We start from the raw sequence: 20,366 nt of genomic DNA on the forward strand, positions 1-20,366 counted from the left end.
GTACTCGTTAACAACCAATTACCTTTGCCGAATTAAGTCGGAACCGGTTCTGTGGGCTTTCTGTGTTGGGAATTGGTGCAGAATATACAATACAAGCGTCAAGCCCGTCTCAGGGACGGGTGAACATCGTAAGCGAGCAGTGCATAGGCTGCGCATAATAGCGCGCCGTTGTATAGCGTAAATTGGGTCAAGCCACAATTTTTCAGATTTCACGGTTATAGCGTTTCCCGTTCACGGTTATAGTGATTGAGGCTGAAAATGGTGAGGATGAAAAACTACTACAAAAAAAATTTCTTGGCTGCCTTTATTGCATAGACTGTGCCGGCTGCATTTTATCTCGTCTGAGTGTGATACCGAAAATCGTCCAAGCCAGTTTTACAGTGCGCGAAATATTTGCATTAAGAATAATTTAACTACCAAACACCGTTCTTTATGACGGGATTCATCGGGGAGTTCGGAGAGCAGTTGAAGCTCTGAGCGAACTCCGGGATATTGGATACCACACCGTTGACGCGCCACTTGGGCGGTGCGTGGCGATCGGTCAGTAAGTTCTGTCGCTCGCGATACGGACTGCTCTTGCTGCACCACACCTGCAGCGTGGTAGTTAATTAATCAGCAGTTTGATGGTATACCTGCACAAACGACATACTTGCGCAGCGGAAAGGAAAAAGAGCTGCAACGGCGTGAAATTGTCCATTCCGGGCGGAAGCGGTTCGCGGATGCCAGGCCGCGCAAGATAGCGAAGGTATCCCTAATATCAGAAATCAGGCCCAAATTATGACCAAAATTAAATTCATAATAAGGTTTCATCATTGTCTGTAATATCGCCCGAGCTTGGGCAACCGGCAAAACCGGACCGATGGAAAAACAGTCTGCCGGACGCTGTTGGCGCAGAACTGTCCGGTGGTAGAAAAAAGCATCCGGCGTTAACATTATTCGGCCAATTTTGATCATGATTTCCACGCGAACGGTTTTACGCTCTTGCAAAACCATCTGCCCCCAAATTAACACTCTGGTAAAAACGTCCGGGTGAAAACCGTTACCCGCACGACTCGCAACGTGGATAGGTGGAGAGAACAATGGGCGGGAAAAATGTTCGCCGAACGTTTTAACAGTTCGGCGGACGTTTCTCCCGTTCGGTCGGGTTTGCCGGTTACAAGCACGCAAAAAAAACTGCGATTCTGTAGCCGAAACCAGAACTTGTGGACAAAGCACGCACTTACACGGAGTGCCGCTTTTAGGCCGCCGTTGTCCGCGACATTCTCGAAGGCGGTAAACACGCCGTTAACCTTTCCTGTGGGTACCGTGTACTGGTTGTATTGCTGCACCATCCCTCTGATGCGCCGTTCGTGTTCGATCACCGTGGCATCGGTCCACCAAACGCGCCGTACACCTTCCGCGTCGTACTTGGCGCCGTAAGCATCGAAGCCATGGGTAATTTCGTGCCCGATAATCGTCCCGATACCGCCGTAATTCAGATACTGCGGTGCGGATGCCTCAAAGAAGGGAATGCGAAGGATGCCGGCCAAAATCACTGCAACATTTTTGGACTGACTGTCGACCAGTGGAGAACCCAATACTGCTATGTGAGGCTTTGTACAGTAAACGTGAAAGCGTACTAAGCGTATTCCGAAACACTATCTGCCACGCGTTGACGGCACTGATGTCCTGTGTGTCTCTCAGCGGGTCATAACGACGACGCGGGTGCGTAAGGGTTTGCAATTGGCGAATCAGATTGTTCTTCTTTGTCTGGAGAATGCTGCCCATAAAACTGGCTTGAACCGGCATCTACGATAAACATTGTGTCACGACATCAGTCAAAAGATGGCAAATTGTATTGTATAATATATACCGTGCCGTAATACGAATCGATTGCCGAAAAATTCGTCACCATAACGTCGGGATACGCCACGATTTCTACCATCTTTGCTAATTTCTCCACTGCTGCAGCGTGCGTTGCGTTGTCCATCCAACTTGCGGCGTCCAGAAGGTCGCGGAATCCGGCACGAATGTCGTTAATCATCAGAGTGGCCTGCAGGGGCATAGCACATCAGCAGAATACAAAGCACTGAAAGCAGTATCGGTTAACCCTGTCAAAAAGGTTCTCTTGTACTGACATTTCTCTTCATATCTTTCGGAACCACATCCCGGACGTACAGCGTTCCCAACGCCAACGGCATCGTTTTCTTCATAATATCCAGGCAGGTGTCGTTAACATTAGAAGAAGTCCGGTCGCTATGCTGGAACGAGTACTCTACGGGCAGATAATCCAGGACACTGTCAATTAGCTTCCAGCCGATATAGTTGGCCATGCGACGCAGACCCTCCGTTCCCTGTTCTTCCAGTTCGACGAGCTTCGCATCTAGTACCGGCCAGTAACGCACGTCAGGCACAATGATGGTTGTGTCCTCCGTGATCGCTTCGGAACGATTGGCCACGGCAAACACCGCTTGAATGTACTCGGTAATGTTACGCAGAATGGCCGAGCGGAAATTATAGTGTGCTTTAAAGGACTTTAGAGAAAATTTGTTGAGAAAAATAGTGTCGTTAGTCATTTCCACAGCAGTCAGCTGGACCTGGAAATAAGCTTTATCAGAAGGTTTTCTTTCAGTTAATCCCGGAAACTATCAAGTGTCTGGGCAGAGAACAACGAAATGCGAAAAAGCATTCATCCGCAAAAAAAGACCCTTTCATCCTAAGATTGACAAAAATATTCACATTTTCTGGAAGAGAAGCAACTGGTCAACAACAAAATATCTACAGACACCGTTGATTTAGGGCATACAGATAATTCGTGCTTTAGTGATTACGTTACCCTAATCAATTGCTGTGAAAATAACAACGGTGCAGTTACCGTTACTTGTGGTTAGCGTATACGCGTCAGGGTGTGTTGTGCTGTAATTCAAAATCAAGTACCAACTCGCGACATTTACCTTCCCCAGAAGCTGTTCAATTTCAATTATATCTGTGATGTTAGGCTGCAGGGCTTCGATGTAAAGCTGCATGGCTTCGATGTTGAGCGACAGGTTTTGGTCATGCTGCAAACGCGCGATGACTGAGAACATCTTGGAGCGATAATCCATGACAGCCGTTGCTGCGGCGTCCTCATCGAGAAGTATGTTGGTCTTAGCGAATGGTGTCATGGAATCCAACACAATCCGATTTACCGATGGCTGTTCCACGTCCCCGGTGATGAGCACGGAGAAGAACGGGTCGCTGCCGAAGAACAGATTGCTGACCAGAGCGTCCATGACGTTAAAACGGGATGCGTCCCAGTCCGGTGATAGGAACGGCCAGCCTCCGTTGAACTCGTTGAGGATCTCAATAATGGGCGTACTGCGCAGCCGGTTGATCTCTTCTGCAAAGACAATATCCTTCGACAGCGTAACAAGGCAAACTCACGACGTAAAATGAACTGCAAAATGACCGTCTCCTCGGACTATCCCTAACACAGCTGACTGCAAATGCACCCCCGAAAACTCGCAATTGTGGAAAAGCATACGGTCATGTAATGCTGCACTCTGGGCACCTTCCTGTACTACTTCGCATGTTTGCGCTGGGTGGCGAAGAACACATTGCCAGAAATTAAATACTGGAATACCGTTGCCCTGATTGACGGATTACGCATACAGAGAGAGCTCGTTTGGATTTGAGTGACTGTGAAAGCGTGAGTCCGGCCATTAATATTTCGGTTACATACTGTCTTACCGGTGTCGGTACACTGCTTGTAAAGCGCTTTTATTTTCGTTTCGGCTGCAAATGTTGCGCCAGCAGGTTTCACGTCCCCACTCAGAAGTTCTGAAAAGCCAGAATTCGAATCGATAAGCCGCTCTCATGAGGACAAAATCTGTTGACCATATACTTTTGCCCATTGCGCGGGTTTTTTTCTCGAGTTTAGCAAACTCGTTGGTCCCGAAATCCTGCACATCCAGCCACTTGCCACAGCTGTATTCATAAAAATCGTCGCAGGGATCGATATTGGGATTGATCCTGTCGAGGAATTTGGCAGCTAGAAAAACTATGCGGCTAAATATACTTCGTATTTATAGACCACCAAACTTAGAAAATATTTTTGATTTATACCGCCAGTGAAGGCCTGCAATTGCGAAGATTGTTTTCTTCTTATAGCTGCACATGGTTTTGTTAATCTAGCAAATAAGGGAATTGTTCGCGCTAATCAACCTATTTCTTTGCAGGATGGAAACTGGCACGCCTCATTGGTGATTCCGGCAGGAGGCGATTGTGCGGGCGTTTTGCTTCCTACTTTCCCGGAGCAAGTTGCACTGCCACATTTCCATAAAACGGCTAGCAGTGTAAGTGATATCGCACGCCACATTGTCCCGTCGGTACTTTTGCAAAGAACAATAATTCTGCAGTGCAAACAATAATTCTGCAGTAATTCTAAACCGCTGCTACAAAGAAACTGTCCTGGTGAAAAGAAATTTGAACCTGTCCTTGCGTGAATACAACTTGCAGTTTTAATTACAGGAAAGGCTTGTTTCTTCACTACTTCGCCTTGCCCATTATTTCAATCAGTACCGCTTTAGGGATCAATATATTAATCACTTTACCGAATTGAGAGCCTTTGTGGCGGGCGGCTACATGAACAACCACGGCTGACTGAAATGCATTCTATGCATTACCATTTAGTCTACGCAGCCTACGCAGCTTATCAGTGTGCAATCTATGCAGTAAGACCAGCACTGCATCTACAATGCGAGCAAGAAAGGAAGCTACGGGTTTAGGGTGTGCGTTCTAGCGAAGACAGCGAAAACCGGTTTGTACAGCTCATACGCGCACAGACAGCCACACTCATACGCGTGTAAGTGAATGCGAGCGGATTAACCAACTCGCACACACATGTGCCGATCGATCGATACAACGAGGCAGCATTCCGCTTGCGCTTTCTGGCAGCACTGAAATCCTCTGTCTTCGGTCTATTTATAGTCACAACAGAGAGGCTGCATTAATCAATCAGCCTCAGCGGGCAAAAAAGGCTGTTCGCAGGCTTTTTAACATAGACCGTAGCCTCCTCAGTTAGTCAGATTGTATGCAGTACAAGTGATTAATATATTGATCCCTAAAGCGGTACTGATTAAAATAATGGGCAAAGCGAAGTACAGATACTCTCTTTTCATTTAACAACCTGACCGGTACTGTGAGCGCTTATTCTAAGTAGACCAAAATGAGGATTGCTTGGACGCGTAACCGCGACGCATTCTGTTTAACTTGCCATTCTCGAACATTTTCGCCGAGTGAATTAATCATATCGATATGGTGCGATCTAAGTTTTTCAGTTCATAATTCTCACGGCTACAACCAGATACTGGTGCTTTTAAATCAGATTAGAAGTAAAAACGGTGTAGGGTCATAGTCTATGTTGGTCGGTAATGCCAGTTTCTAGCAAACAATTTAGTAAATATGCTTACGTAACCGTCTCACCGGAAAATACCATAAAACGCTCGAATTATGTATTATGTATCGGATAAGCGGTCAAGCCAACATGTCGAAATAACAAGGCTCTGAAAAGGCAAGGTATTTTTCTGGTACTAGTACTGCTTGAAAGTGCTGCCGCCTAAAATTGAGGAAGGCTATAAAAATGTGTACAGAATAAAAAGCGGACCGGTGTATCGTAGTTAAGTACTAGTTGACATACCGAATACGGAATAAAATGTCTAAGTGTCAAAAGATATTGTGTAGTGTACTGGCGATTCTCATGAGTAATATCTATTGTTAAGGACATACAGATAGCAACGTGTCTTAATGTGGACCATGTTACTATGATTGCACTTTAATCGGTTGTCCCGAGCGGACGTAATAAAAGATTACGCCGTTTCATCAAAGACATCACAACGGCGTGATTAAGGATGTAGCTTCGTGTCAGAGGAGCGTAAGTGTCCAGAGTGACGACACCGCGAGCGTAACGACAGCGAAGGATGCAGGCCACTCCATCCGGGACAGCGGATGTCAAATATACTGGGAAGAAGGCCAGAAAGAGGACAGGTCAAAAGGACAATCCTCCATAAAAAGAAGGAGAGTGCCAGGAACAGCCGAAAGGCACTGCCCGTGAAAGACGCCGTGGCGTATCGTACGAGAGCGCAAAGTGGCGAACTTTTCGGAAGAACCAGCAGAGGTTTCTAGGGAAGTACTACGAAAGTTTAATGGGAATGGTATGTGCGCAGTCTCTTTCACATTACTATACGAACTATCTGCCTACAAAATGGAAGAACGAATTCAGAATGTAAATCGGAAAAGTTTCTCCCGACAAAATAGCCGCAAAAAAACAGAAACGTAGAGCTACAAAATACTAACTGGCGAAAGGTAGATAAAATGAGTGAGTGACGCCTGCGTTTTATCCAGTTTAATTGTGGTGCACAAAAATCGTCAAAGACAGTTTTACAGTGCGCGAAAGAAACGGTTGTGCTACGACACATTTGTACTACCAAACACCTTGTTTTATGACGGGATTCATCGGGGCGTCCGGGGAGCAGTTGAAACTCTGAGCGAACTCCGGGATATTGGATACCACGCCGTTGACACGCCACTTAGTCGGTGCGTGCCGATCGGTCAGTAAGTTCTGTCGCTCACGATACGGACTGCTCTTGCTGCACCACACCTGCAACACGGTAGGCCCTTATTCAGCGGAGATGTTGGTTACTGACGTGAACAAAACGTCATACTTGCGCCGCGGAAAGGAAAAAGAGCTGCAGCGGCGTAAAACTGTCCATTCCTGGCGGCAGCGGTTCGCGAACACCAGGCCGCGCAAGATAGCGAAGGTATCCCTAATATCCGATATCAGACACAAATTAAATGGCCAAAATCAAATTCGTCATAATCTGTAACATTGCCTAAGCGTCCGCAACCGTTAAAACCGTGCGAGCGAAAGAATTGTTCTCCGGGGTCTTGTGCCGGTCAGCCGGCAGAACTGCGCCCGGTCCAAGAAAGCAACCGCTGCAAACATTATGTCCCCGCATTTTTCTGCATTTTTTTCGATACTGTGATGATGTGTGATCTGATGGGATAACGATTTTCACCCGGACATATTTCAGTTCTGCGAAACTGTCTGTCACCCAACTGACTAGGCCGTCCAGGTGGAAACTGGTATCACCGCAGCTCGCAATGTCGAAAGGTGCAGAAGAAACGCGGCAGACAAGTTTTTAGCAACCGTTTTTTTACGGATCGGCGGACATTTTTCTCGTTTGGTTGGTTTTGCCGGTAACAAACGCGTTCAAGAAGCGGCAGCATTAACAACTACCGTATAAAGTGCAGACTTACTCGGAGTGCCGCCTTCATTCCCCCATTGTCCGCGACATTCTCGGCGGAGGTGAGCGCGCCGTTGACCTTTCCCGTGGGCACCGTGTACTGGTTGTACTGTTGAATCATTCCTCCGACGCGTCGCTCGTGCTCCACCACTGTGGCGCTGGTCCACCATACGCGTCGCACACCGTCCGCGTCGTACTTGGCGCCGAATTCATCGAATCCGTGAGTGATTTCATGTCCGATAATCGTGCCGATGCCGCCGTAATTCAGATACTGCGGTGCGGATGTCTCGAAGAAGGGAATCCGTAAAATGCCGGCAGGAATTACTGCAACATTTTCTGGCACATTATCGACTAACGAGACCCAATAACGTTGTATGAACGCTCGCTCGATACATTGCAAGAGCTGTTCGTACTTAGTGCATTTCGAGGCACAAGGTACCACGCGTTGATGACGCTGATATCCTGCGTGTCTCTCACCGCCAGTGGATCATAACGACGACGCGATTGCGTTATGGTTCGCAGTTGGCGAATCAGATTATTCTTCTTCGTTTGTAGAATGCTGCCCATAAACGTGGCTTGAATCGGCATCTACAGTAGCACAGCGTCATGACTTTGCTCAGCAGATTAAGCATGTCGATCGTATATTACTGTATCATAGTATGAATCAATAGCCGAAACATTGGTCACCATCACGTCCGGGTACGCCACACTGTCTACCATCTTCGCTAATTTGTCCACTGCGGTAGCGTGCGTTGCGTTGTCCATCCAGTCGGCAGCGTCCAGGAGCTCCCGGAATCCGGCACGAATGTCGTTAATCATCAGCGTGGCCTGCAAAGTTCACAGCACATCAGCAGACTATAAAGCAGCATCGGTTAATCACGACAAAACAATCCCTTGCACTGACATTTTTCTTCATGTCTTTCGGAACCACATCCCTGACGAACAGCGTACCCAATGCCAGCGGCATCGTTTCCTTCATGATATCCAGGCAGGTGTCGTTGACGTTGAAAGACGTCCGGTCGCTATGATCGAACGAGTACTCTGCGGGCAGATAATTCAAGACATTTTCAATCAGCTTCCAACCGATGTAGTTGGCCATACGACGCCGGCCCTCCGTTCCATGTTCCTCGAGCTCGATGAGCTTTGCATCTAGTGCCGGCCAATAACGCGTATCAGGCACAATGATGATCGTATCATCGCTGATGGCTTCGGAACTATTGGCGACGGCAAAAATCGCCTGAATGTACTCGGTGATGTTACGCAGAATGGCCGAGCGGAAATTGTAGTGTGCTTTGAAGGACTTCAGAGAAAATTTGTTGACCATGATGGTGTCATTAGTCATTTCCACCGCTGTCAGTTGGACCTGTAAATATGATTTGGCTAAAGCTATTTTGCCGCATTTTTTCCCAGTGCGGCAAAATAGCCACTTCGATATGATTTATCAGAAGGTTTTCCTTCGCTTAATCCCCAGAACCATTAATGTTCGACAGAAAAGCAAGGAAATTCAAAAAAACATTTATTCGCAGAAAAATGGCTTTTTCGTCTTAAGATTGACAAAAATATTCAGACTTTCTGGAAGAAAAAACCAAAAATTTGTTGACAACAAAATATCTAGGAATATTGCTGATTTAAACCATAACGCGTGCTTTGATGACTTCACGCCTCGAAGGAACTCCTGTGAAAGTAGCAACGGCGTGGTTGCCAAAAATGTGTGGTCCGTGAATATGCGTCAGGGTACGTTGTGCTGTAGTGACATTTACCTTGCCTAAAAACTGTTCGATTTCAATTATATCTGTGATGTTGGGCTTCAGGGCTTCGATGTTAAACTGCATGGCTTCGAGGCTAAGGGACTGGTTTTGATCACGCTGCATGCGCGCGATGACAGAGGCAATTTTGTACCCATAGTCCATCGCAGCCGCTGCTGCGGAGTCCGCATCGAGGAGTATGTCGGTCTTGGCGAATGCTGTCATAGAATATAATACAATCCGATTGACCGACGGCTGTTGCCTGTCCCCGGTGATGAGCACAGAGAAGAACGGGTCGCTGCCGAAAAACATATTGCTGACCAGAGCGTCCATGACGTTAAAACGGGATGCGTCCCAGTCCGGTGAGAGGAACGGCCATCCTCCGTTGAACTCGTGGAGGATCTCAATAATGGGCGTACCGCGCAGCCGGTTGATCTCTTCTGCAAAAGTGTATTCTTCGACAGCGTACGCATTATGCGATGTGGCGAACTGCCAGAGCATACTATCCTTTTTCGCCGATGACTGCGAATGCAGCTCCGAAAGCGCCGCATCGGAAATTTCACAAGGATATATATTGTTGCAACCTTGTTTCCTGTAGATATTTTGGTTCCTTCTTACCGGAGTCAGTGCACTGCTTGTACAGCGCTTTTATCTTGGCTTCGGCTAAAAATGCTGCGCCACGAGGTTTCACGTCTCCGTTTAGAAGTTCTAAAACAGAAAAAAAACTGGATGGAGTGTTTATACGGCGACAAAGCTCACTGATTGCCTACTTTTGCCCATTTCACGGGTTTTTAGCTCGAGTTTAACAAACTCGCTGGTCCCGTCGTCTTGCGCATCTAGCCACTTTCCGCAGCTGTATTCGTAAAAATCACTGCATGGATCGATATCGGGACTGATCCTGTCGAGGAATTTGGCAGCTAGAAAAATCTTAGCGGCTAAATCTATTCCTAGATCAATAAGTCAGACAGGAGCAGAGTATCTTTATACCGCCCGCAAAGCCATGATCGGCTAAAAATGTTTGTTTCTTATAGCGGAGGATGTTTCCGTTTATTGAGCAAATACATGATGAGTTAACCAGACGGGAAGAAATCATGCCAACCAACCTATTTCTTTGCAGGATGGAAACTGACACGCCTCACTGATGGTTCCGGCAGGCGACGATTGGGAGCGCGTTTTGTTTTCTGCATCCCCGGAGCTTGTTGCAGCGCCAACTTTCCATAAAACAACTAGCAGTGTAAGGGATATGGCACCATTCGCACGCCACATTGCCTAGTCGGTGCTTTGGCTACGAAGAATTATTCTGCAGTGCGATATTAAACCATTCCTATCAAGAAACCAGGGAACTCCTGCTTATAAGAAATACACTCCTTGCGTGAAACCAATTGTAGGTTTAATTACCGGAAAGATATTTTTCTTCGTTAGGGATGCTTTCTTTCCGTCTGACAGCATGACCGGTACGGTGAGCGCTTATTTTCCGTAGGCAGAAATACAAAGTACATTGGTACAGCAGTGCGCGGACGTGTAACGGGCCACGACGACGCATTCTGCTTACTGTTAACCTGCAATTTTTGCCGATCAGATAGTTACAGTCTCGTACATTGTCACCGAGTAAGTAAATCATACAGCGATACGGTGCGATCTAACTTTTTTAATTCAAAATTCTCACGGCTACAACCAGACACTGCTGCTTTATAATCAGATTAGGAAGTGAAAGCGGTGCAGATTCGTAGTCTATGCTTTTGCCTTTTCAAAGCTCATGCTGCCTTAACCGACTGTCTTAGACTGATAGAACATAATTCAAACGTTTCCGGTATTTTCCGCTGAGGCGGTTACGTTACTTACGTAAGCATGCTTATTTGTTATTTGCTAGTAACTGTTATTTACAATAAAATGGTTGAAAAGCGGTGTATTTATTAGCTGAAAAGGTTATGTCAACTCGTCATCGACAATCTAGTGCAAGTTTTACATGTGTCGTGAATCTCGTGATCACGTTTGCCATAGTAAGTAATACCGTACCCACAAATAAAAACACAGCCGTACTTTGCTATTGCTTTATTCGGCTAGTTGTTTCGAAAATAGCGGTTGACCGCTAAATGTAGCGGTCAACCGCTATTTTCGAAATTGACCGCTAAATGTAAAAAAAAAAACTACAATAGCGGTTGACCACTAAATGGAAGTGAACCCGGTACATAGCGCCGCATTCGCGTGTATGCACAAAAACTTTTGCTTTCCCCGCGCTCAGAAGCACTTTTTTGCATAAATTTATGGCATTGTGTAGCCAGGCGATGTGCACACTCTGGCGAGAAAATGCGTATACTTTGGCGAGGACCTTCGCTACGCTTTGGTCGATTACCAGTTAAATTATTCAGTCAGCCAATACTTAGGAAAAGACAGACTTTCGCGCTGCGAGACTGATTTTGTGACATTTTACAAAAGAGGAAACAAGTAAGATATGGAGAAGAACGGAAAAGCGAATCTAACAATGAGTAATCGGGTAGGGACGGTCGTATGGACACTGCCACCGTGCAAACGCTAAAAATGCAGACTGAACATTGGACGTTAGGGTATGCAATGTCGACGTGTCAGCTTGTCTCGCTCCAGCGATTGATCATGTCGGATAATTGACGGGTGTCCTGGTGGCAACGGTGGCGATGGCCCCCGTGATGTTTTTAGAGCTGTACACGCAGACCGTGCAGCTGGCGATCAAGGCCAGAGCCTGGAAGGCAAGCTCAATGACGATGAGTCTGGACCTTCCCGTCATGACGAAGACGACCGAGCGCTGAACATAACTGTCGAGAATTACGCTGTCGTACACCAGCAGGCCAAAAGCCAGTAGGCTGCTGTTGATGCTCAGCATTAGAACGGTGATGGCCAGGCATGGGGCGTTTGGTTTTGACCGGCTGACAGCTTGAGATGCGCACAGGGCCACAATACCGCAGACAATATAGACGAGGCCGGAGGCAAAACCCGTGTATAAGGTAAGACGAGCGCCATCATACAGTGCCATTCCTGTAATCAAAACATATATTTCTTATATAAAATTTTGAATTTTGAATGCCTAAGATTATTAATACAAATATTCAGTAGAAATAAATTCCAAGGAGTTTGCTGAATACCTACGACATCGCATATAAAAATGACAATGCCGCAAAAACTTTGAACGCCTCCTGAAGTGGAAAGTGCCATGATAGTGGATAATATTCTCTAATGTCGGTGGAGGGGAAGTAATTACGCTCAGACTTTACTGGGAGAAGCTACAACAGATAAGAGTATATTAAGCAGAATTTATTTGATAACTGCAGCAGCAAAATCGACTCAGCTAGCGTTCTCGGTGTAAAGTGTAAACCGGCATCAGCCGCGTCACCAAACCCGTGTGGCGATATTTATCATTACGTCCGATCATTATGCATTCATGCTTAACCATGAAGTAGACTAAAACATACTCCTCAAATGCTCCTGCGTAATGGACAGAGTCTAAAAATATCCCGCCATGCAAAGGTACTCCCGATCAACTTAGCATATCGGCGCGTCACTCGGACTGTCATGGATGCAGCTCGTTCCTCAGTGCACATAGTAGAAAACTAGCAGCGGGTGGTTGTGAATGACATTTTTTTGCAGCGAAAGAACACATTGCCATCGCCAAAGCATACTTTCTGTGGGAATGCATTTATGGAACTGGAAAAGTGTTACGTGATGCGCAATGTGGTGAACCACTAACATCAACACAATAATATCGTGAAAATAAACTGTACAACCAATTGCGCGTGGACGTGCGGCAGAGGTACAAGCGCCGTAATCTTATACAGATACCAAGTTACGTCTTGCAGCTCTGACATCGCAAACTTAGTTTATCGATGCAATGTTAAGCAAGCCGGTGTTTTTATTTCACGCCCAGAAAGGCAAAGGAAAGAATAATCAGCAACAGCTGGAAAGCGAAAACTCAACTTCTACTCATATAGTGTTGAATAAGGCTGTTACAAAGTGTTTGTAATTGTAATATAGTAATATACAACGCATACATATCGCGTATTATGCGTAAAACAGTTCCACAGTTTGCGGAGTGCGGCCATCCACGAATCCCGAAAAGAGCACAAGCTCAATGCGAAAAAGAGCGGATCCAGAAGGGGCTGGGTAAGCGACAATAATAGGGCAACACGCGGGAATAGCGGATGGGTGAAAACAACGGGCATATCACCCAGAGAGAAAATAGTGGCCAGCAACAAAGGTGTCCAGCAAACCACGGTGCTTAATGTGACATAATATGAACCCAAAAAAATTAATAGTGATAGGATGTGTGCCATAATACTTACTACGCACAACTTTTGTGGCTATATAAGACTATATAGACTACTGGTGGCTACACAAAATAAAGAGACTTCAGCGGCTACATAAGACTACAATGGACTACATAAAAGTTCAGCGGCTACATAAGACTACATGGACTACTGGTGGCTACACAAAATACAGAGACTACCCAAAGGTTCAGTGGCTACATAAGACTACATGGGCTACTGATGGCTACAAATTACAAGTGATTACAAAGCACTTCGGTTGCTACATGAGACAAAATAGAGTACCGGTTACTGGAAGTACAAGAGGTAGCGACGGAGGCTACATTTGACTACGGTCGCTAACGTGACTACAAGCCAAGAATGTTGATCCAAAAAAATAACCATGTTCGAAGTGTGCCATAGGTGTGTTGTGGCTAGATAATCGGATTTAGGCCATGTGTTGCCTTTGTTCCAGAAAGTTCGTCAGGTGCGCCGCCCATGCCGGTTACCGGGCGCATCGATCAACTGATACTGCCACTTCCGCCTTTCAGATTATGATGCGGCGCTTACCAGTACAGTTTGTAGATACATAGTTGATTAATATCTGATCAAAAAGCTGGCTACGCCACCACTCACGAACGTGATTTTTTTTTAGAACGGCACCCAACACCAACTATTTGTAAACAACTTGAAGATACCATGCGGCTACAATCATGAGCCTGTCCACTGCTGGAGCGGTACAAATTCTGTGCGGGATTATAATCTTCATCTGTGATGTCATCGGTAAAGATGGAAATCTTTAATTATGATCATGTTTTTTTGTATAAATCTGTTGTTTGTAGCATGTATTTGCGTCAATGTTAATAAACGAAGCGTTGAAATAATAGTAATTACAGTGTATGGTATGAGAAGGCATTCGCTAAGACTTTTTCTTTCTGTTACTAAAATACTAGTCTTGGTAAAATATTGCGTAATTGCACTAGAAGCGTACGAACAAAGTTGCAATAGCTGTTTCTTCGGTAATTGAAAGCTTCTAAACGCTGAGATGCATCCAGAAATGTTGTAGCTTTTTATTTGCTGAACTGTTTTTATAAAAGCACTATGAAGCTATGCTGCCATCGTTGTTTGCCAAATAGAACATTGTGCATCAGTATCACATCGCAGCGGAAGTAGCGCGTAACGGGTGCTCAGAAACATGCCTGTTCCATATTAATTTCAGAAATGGGGATGGGGATGTGGTCAGCGAAATACTCACTGACCAAGTACACCGGCTTTGCTTCCGGGATCATCTACTTCATAAGCAGCATTCTGACTCGTTGCGCCGCAAATGCAGTCCGCCTATCCAAGAGCAATGCCATGTGCCTGGCCATCACGGTCCTGGTGATGGGCATTGGGCATCATCAGCAGCCTGCTGGCCTTTGGCCTGCTGATCTGCGACAGCGTTATTGTCAACGGCTTTGGCAAGATACCGCTAGTCACATCGCGACCACACCGTCCGGTATTGCCAGCACGCAACTGGCTTTCCAGATTGCTATGCTGATCGCCAGTATCACCGCCTGTGTGTGCAGCACCAAGAACTTCGGTGCGCCCAGTTCTGCCAGTGACGGCAATACAGCCGACCACACTGTGACGACCACCACTGCCACCGCGACGATGGCACCCGACAAGGAGACGGCATACACTGGAGTCACAATGAAAAATTACTGTGTCCACATTATTACCCGATCTAAAATACCTTCCATTAACTGCGAACTGTCTAATCGCTGACTCGCTACTCTCGCTGTTGCCCATCTTGACTGCTCGCTCTTTTTCTGAAGTTCCACGAAGTCAATCTTATAACTCGTATGCTATAATGCTGGCCTCTCTCCTGCTCCTCATTTTTCCCTGTTGTTGACTTGCTACACGCTCTTAATCGAACATATCGCAAACTACGTTGTACTTGACCTTTCTGCTTAAATTTATCGGTATTCCGTGCTCATTCAAAGTTCATATAGCTTGGAAGCTATAACTTTATGGGCTATTCAGAACATTAAAACGGGTCGGTAGAATTTTTTTAAATTAAATTTTTCCGGAATACCAAAAACGGCTCTGGTTTCGCCTCCGCGTTTCGTGTGGTGGACGGCCGGTTTATTCGAATGAATTCGATTAATTTTTTGGTTAACATCTTATATTTCGGCGAAAGAAATGAGTAGAGTCGAAAAGCACACACGGGGTAATAACTGAAGCACGCTAACTACATACTTAATTTCCGTTTATGTAATTTGTAAAAATATTTTCCACAAAATTTGTTTGAGAAGAAATGCTCGGGTTACGTTTTGACCTTTCAGTACATGTGCAATGGCGACAGGATTTGCCTGCAGTGTTTGTTTATGAATTACCAAAATGAGTTAAAATTGAGATTATGATTTGTGCAAATCAGCACAAGCAAGAATCAGCATGCATAAAGCATCCAGCATAAAATCATTAAAATTTGCCGAAGCATACTGACATAATCTGGAGTATTTGTACTCACAAATACAGCAGTATGACCAACCTTACTCAGGCAATAAAGATGGAATATGCTCTAGATGTACAAGCTTGTCGAGAAATTGAGCATTCGTCAGAACAGCGAACATTGCAAATTGAGGGGTTGCGCGTAAATCCGTACTACGACGCGCCGCGCCACACTGTTTGAACACGTAACATGCATTTGGCTGGCTGGTGGCTTGGTACGCGCCAGATATTTTAATGAGAATAATTGTAACTGCCTGGCGGAATGTGGCTACGGCTAGAAAACGGTCGGTGCAGTAACGGGCAATCTAACTGCGAAGCGCAGTTACGCATTGTAATAAACGTAGTGCAGTGGCCATCATTCAAGCGGCAACTTCGCGCTAATATCGCTTTACCTGTTCCTTTACTTGCTCAATTTGTCGACAAGCTTGTACAATAATGGAAACACCATGGAAATATTAGCACTAATATTTCCCTCACACACGCGCGTACACACACACTCAGGATCCTGCTAGGACGATGTTGTTGTCCCAGATTTAGTCGGATGATGTTACTTCCGACTCACACACGCTGACTTCCGCTCAGATAACTATCCCTAGTTGTCTTTACGAAGGTTACCACAACACTCACGAATATCCGGATATCTCAACACACGTTTATTAGATCTTATTTTGCTAGCTCACACATCGATCGACTGATTCTGTCTCCAGAATCAGATAAACTCAAGCAGGTTACAACCTGGAATCTCTCGTACTAATTCAGTTAACATAGGATCAACTGCACCGTCGTACAGACATGTGCGAAAACTCATACAGGTAAGTCAAAAACAATACTGGTTCTGTACGTACATGTACCGTAACATGTCAATACTGAGGAAAAAAGGATGAATATCAGCAAGCCGACTGCCGGTCCTTCTTAAGCCGTGCTATATAAAGAAGATTATAAGCAAATGCATCAGCGTGTAACAAATTTGTTTTAAAAATTGCGGTTTACACACAATAAACATGGAATAAGTTGGCGGAGCAGATCGAAATTGTTCCTTGAAAGCGCGTTGGCAGCCGAGTTATCTTTCCCGGGATATGTACAATACGAACCTGAAAACCCATGTACAATACGTAAGTACTTGAAAATTGTTTCGTGCACCGGCAAATAAATCCGACGCATTAAATCCAAGTGGCGCCAGCATGACGCGATGAGACAGATATTCCAAATATTTGTGCTGTATGCACGAGAGTTTAGATTAAAAGTGATAAAGGCACCTGTATCCTAAAATTCGGAGCACAATTGCAAGCCCACATCATACTCTGTTTGAAGCTGGTTCATTACGAATTCAATTGTTTTCCTAGACCAACATACGAATCAAAAACACAAGGCTGTGACCAACAATCCGGTCAAACGGCCGTATGCAGATTGCATTTCCTGTAAGCGGTTTGACCTTTCGCCACTGTCCTGTAGCGTTTCAGATTATTATTAAGGCATAAACAGGCGCGAGCGACTGACCAGTTTTAGAGTGCATGCAAAATTGAATAGAGGTCAAACGGCTCACTGCCATCAAGATCGAGAGAACGACCCCCCAATTTGACCTTATTCGATACTGGCAACAATTTGAAAACTATGAGTGTCGCTGTCGCTGCCTTCCTCGTTTGCTCTCGGTGTTCTGATTAACAACGTTGTAGTGCTCTGCTTCGCGCACGCAAAATATAATATTACACGTAAGCGGAGATACTGAGTCACCATGCCTTCTATATCTTCCGGCAATACCTTGGGTTTTCAAAACGATTGCGATGGAGCCACAAAGCCGGTTCTAAATGCACAGTCACCTTTAAATTGCATCGCATAAACGGCAGCTGAGCGATGGCACACTTATTCGCGTAGCATATGAGAGGGAAACCTGAGATTTCCTCCAAAGTAATGTAAATAGGAATAATACCAGTAAACAATATTCATTTTAGTTCAACATTTAAGGAATAGCAAACGTTATTCATTTCCAGCATATGTCGGCCGTCATGTGCTGGGAAGCTCGTTGCAGCGTGAACCGTAAAACAATGTTGAGGGCGTTTTACATTCGGTCAAAAACAACCAGAAAAAAACAATTTGATAAATTCGAAACAGAATTGCATAAAAATTTAATTCACTGCGAACGGGGTCATTTGAACAGAATGGAATATCGCTGCCTCGATGTTAACCGAGGCGTCATAATGATGGATAATGTCTTCCACTTTATCCACGTCTCATTGTTATTATGTTGCGGCTGCATCGTTTTCTGCTGTCGGTGCGATGGCTCCCGTGATATTCAGCCACGCAAGGAAGCCGAAGAAGCAGTCAACGGAAAAAATAATTAAGTCCATAGATTTTCTGAGTCATTTTCCCTGATGTCATCATAGCGTGATGAGCGGATTAAATGCCCTCGTTCCGGGAAGATCGTCAGGTGCAGTTATTCATGCCGGTTACCGGGCGTATCGATCCACCGGCGGCACCGCGTTGGCTTTTCCACTCAGATCATATTGTGACGTTTACCAGTGCAGCTTATGGATGCATTGCATACCAGTGCATCTTATAACCATTTGATCGAAAGTTGGCAGCGTAACCATTCGCGAGCGTGATTTATTTTTTGCAACGGCGTCCAACATTACATCATTGTAAAGCGTTACTAGGTTCTCCACAATCATGAGCCTTTCCATTGCCGGAGCGGTGCAAATTCTTTGCGGTATCATCATCTTCATCTGTGATGTCATCGGTAAAGATGGAAATCATCAATCATTTATTACATTCTCGCACGTTATATAATTTCGTTTTTCTGTACAAATAATTAAATTATTCAGCGTAAGAGTGCCATGTATATATACGATTTTAATAACTGAAGCGTATGCCGCAACTGCCGCAACTTAAAAGCAGCTCCTGTATATTGCATGATAAATAAAGTATTCTGACAATTTGCTTTTATCGCAAAATTTCGGAAGATTTCACAAAGGATTGGCAGCTTCGCGTTAATTGCTTGTTTGGTGAATCTATTATGTACCTAATACTACCTATTTGGCCTGAAATGAGAAAAATTAAAATTGTTTTTATTTGGTGACCGGTGTAAAAATATGATGTGTAATAATTAATGCCACCGTTGTTGATTAAGTTTGGCTGCACGATATCAAAGAGCGCAGCGGGTAGTATTCAGAGAGCATGTTCGATATTACAGGAATGGGGATGTGGTGGGGCATCTCCCTGACCAAGTACACCGGCTTTGTCTCCGGCATCATCTACTTCATCACCGGAATTGTGACCCGATCCGCTGTCAGTGCTGCCCGTCAGTCTAAAAGCAATACCGTGTGCCTGGCCATCACCGTCCTGGTGATGGGCATCATCTGCAGTCTCCTGGCCTTTGGTCTCGCGGTCTACGACTGCGTTGTAGTCGACGCCTATGCCAAGTATTTGACAGGCCTCCTCAAGACCGGATGGTGCGGTATTGTCGGGGCGCAGCTGGCCTTCCAGATCGTTATGCTGATCGCCAGTATCACGGCCTGCGTGTACAGCTCCAAGAACATCAGTGCGCCCATTCCCGCTACTGCCGGAAATACAGCCACCACCACCACCACCACCGTCACGATGCCTCCCGGCAAGCAAGCGGCATAACATGCCGTGATCGGGTCGAATGCGTGGTTCACGTCATAATGCTCTATAAGATGACTGTCACGGCATATTTCAATACGTCGATCCATATTTTAAGTACTGCAAACCGTTCATTGCCAGACTTGCTATGCCAAACTCTTGCCCATTTAATTTGTTTGCTCTTTTTCTGAAACGTCACGAAATGTCCTATAATTTGCATGCTAATGCTTGACGCTCGCTTGCCAAATCCTTTGTATAAGCTGTATTTGTGATTTCTTTGTGATTGTTTTAATTAAACGCCCTGTACACTTCAGACTTCGTTAATTAACCATGTAAACTACATTACATGACCCTTTCGCAAAAAGTAAACCATTACTCTGAGGCCTGAGCTAAAAAAACAGTGTTTTGAAAGTTATATGAGCTGCGCAGAGCCTAAAAAGAGTTCGGCACAGTTTGTTTAAAAGATACTCAAAGTATAACCATTTACGATGAAAACTTGTGGGCTTGTGCTGCGAGGCATATACTGCATTTTTAAGACAAAGCAGGCACTCATACGTAATTTTAAGAGCATACTATCTGTATATTGTCATAGGTAGTGCTACCTATATCCTATAAATCTACAATATGGCGAAACATGGGGTGTCCCTAAATAATAGCTTTTATTCATAAAAGGGGATAAATGGGAGAAAATACATAAAAATGGATAAATCAAGATCAGAGACACTCCTAATTCAGACCAAAATCCATTAACAGGGACACTTCCATAGCTAATCGCCTTCACAGGCGGTTACAGTATACACCGTGACACATGCCCCTCCTTCCAACAAGGGCTGCCCTCAGCTCGTATGAAAACAGAACACAAAGAGTACCACATGCTCTTAAACACAAACTGAACAACAAAAGAGTGACCGCTTCTCTCTCTGGCGAGCATTTGCTTCCTACTAGCATCATCCGAGGAAGGTGACTGGAAGCAGGACAGTGTCAAGGGCCTCATGTGG

The 20,366-nt window shown here is 45.2% G+C and overlaps 3 protein-coding genes across 6 annotated transcripts; 1 reads left to right on the top strand and 2 right to left on the bottom strand.

Annotated features, from left to right (window-relative positions):
- Positions 1-304: 304 nt before the first annotated feature.
- Positions 305-10,561, bottom strand: LOC129601679 (uncharacterized). 3 transcript variants are annotated; one of them, XM_055500537.1, is made up of 20 exons: positions 10,406-10,558; positions 10,111-10,292; positions 9,778-9,924; positions 9,626-9,715; positions 9,023-9,447; positions 8,167-8,625; positions 7,911-8,090; positions 7,676-7,850; positions 7,276-7,586; positions 6,681-6,782; positions 6,451-6,616; positions 3,863-4,009; positions 3,709-3,798; positions 2,934-3,358; positions 2,118-2,576; positions 1,853-2,032; positions 1,620-1,788; positions 1,224-1,534; positions 650-751; positions 305-590 (listed from the first exon to the last, which is right to left on the bottom strand). In XM_055500537.1, the coding sequence occupies exons 2-20, from the start codon at positions 10,271-10,273 to the stop codon at positions 414-416; spliced, it is 4,278 nt and encodes a 1,425-aa protein (XP_055356512.1). In that variant the 5' UTR covers positions 10,274-10,292; positions 10,406-10,558; the 3' UTR covers positions 305-413. The 3 variants fall into 3 exon arrangements, with proteins under 3 accessions (XP_055356512.1, XP_055356511.1, XP_055356514.1); XM_055500536.1 differs by having other exon boundaries at positions 10,111-10,331; positions 10,406-10,557; XM_055500539.1 differs by having other exon boundaries at positions 7,950-8,090; positions 10,111-10,561.
- Positions 10,562-11,283: 722 nt separating this feature from the next.
- LOC129601687 (uncharacterized) lies at positions 11,284-12,559 on the bottom strand. Of its 2 annotated transcripts, XM_055500549.1 has the most exons (3): positions 12,451-12,559; positions 12,124-12,261; positions 11,284-12,016 (listed from the first exon to the last, which is right to left on the bottom strand). In XM_055500549.1, exons 2-3 carry the CDS (start codon positions 12,191-12,193, stop codon positions 11,616-11,618), a joined length of 471 nt encoding a protein of 156 aa, XP_055356524.1. In that variant the 5' UTR covers positions 12,194-12,261; positions 12,451-12,559; the 3' UTR covers positions 11,284-11,615. The 2 variants fall into 2 exon arrangements, with proteins under 2 accessions (XP_055356524.1, XP_055356525.1); XM_055500550.1 differs by lacking the exon at positions 12,451-12,559 and having other exon boundaries at positions 12,128-12,316.
- Positions 12,560-18,311: 5,752 nt separating this feature from the next.
- On the top strand, positions 18,312-19,626 carry LOC129601686 (uncharacterized). Its single transcript, XM_055500548.1, has 2 exons — positions 18,312-18,505; positions 18,959-19,626. Exons 1-2 carry the CDS (start codon positions 18,436-18,438, stop codon positions 19,390-19,392), a joined length of 504 nt encoding a protein of 167 aa, XP_055356523.1. The 5' UTR covers positions 18,312-18,435; the 3' UTR covers positions 19,393-19,626.
- Positions 19,627-20,366: the final 740 nt, after the last annotated feature.

This window comes from Paramacrobiotus metropolitanus, unplaced genomic scaffold (genome assembly GCF_019649055.1).
Source record: "Paramacrobiotus metropolitanus isolate TYO unplaced genomic scaffold, Prichtersi_v1.0 Parri_scaffold0000264, whole genome shotgun sequence".
Lineage (NCBI taxonomy): Eukaryota > Metazoa > Tardigrada > Eutardigrada > Parachela > Macrobiotidae > Paramacrobiotus > Paramacrobiotus metropolitanus.

Bases quoted from the DNA above. Each gene is read 5' to 3' on its own strand.
- LOC129601679 (XM_055500537.1), bottom strand. From the start codon at position 10,273: ATGTGGCGTGCGAATGGTGCCATATCCCTTACACTGCTAGTTGTTTTA. The intron at 9,448-9,625 runs GTAAGAAGGAAC...ACACTTTTGCAG, and splicing joins CAAGCAGTGCACTGACTCCG to AAGAGATCAACCGGCTGCGC. The intron at 2,033-2,117 runs GTCAGTACAAGA...ATGCCCCTGCAG, and splicing joins CGAAAGATATGAAGAGAAAT to GCCACTCTGATGATTAACGA.
- LOC129601687 (XM_055500549.1), bottom strand. From the start codon at position 12,193: ATGGCACTTTCCACTTCAGGAGGCGTTCAAAGTTTTTGCGGCATTGTC. The intron at 12,017-12,123 runs GTATTCAGCAAA...TTTTGATTACAG, and splicing joins TTTTATATGCGATGTCGTAG to GAATGGCACTGTATGATGGC.
- LOC129601686 (XM_055500548.1), top strand. From the start codon at position 18,436: ATGAGCCTTTCCATTGCCGGAGCGGTGCAAATTCTTTGCGGTATCATC. The intron at 18,506-18,958 runs GTAAAGATGGAA...TCGATATTACAG, and splicing joins CTTCATCTGTGATGTCATCG to GAATGGGGATGTGGTGGGGC.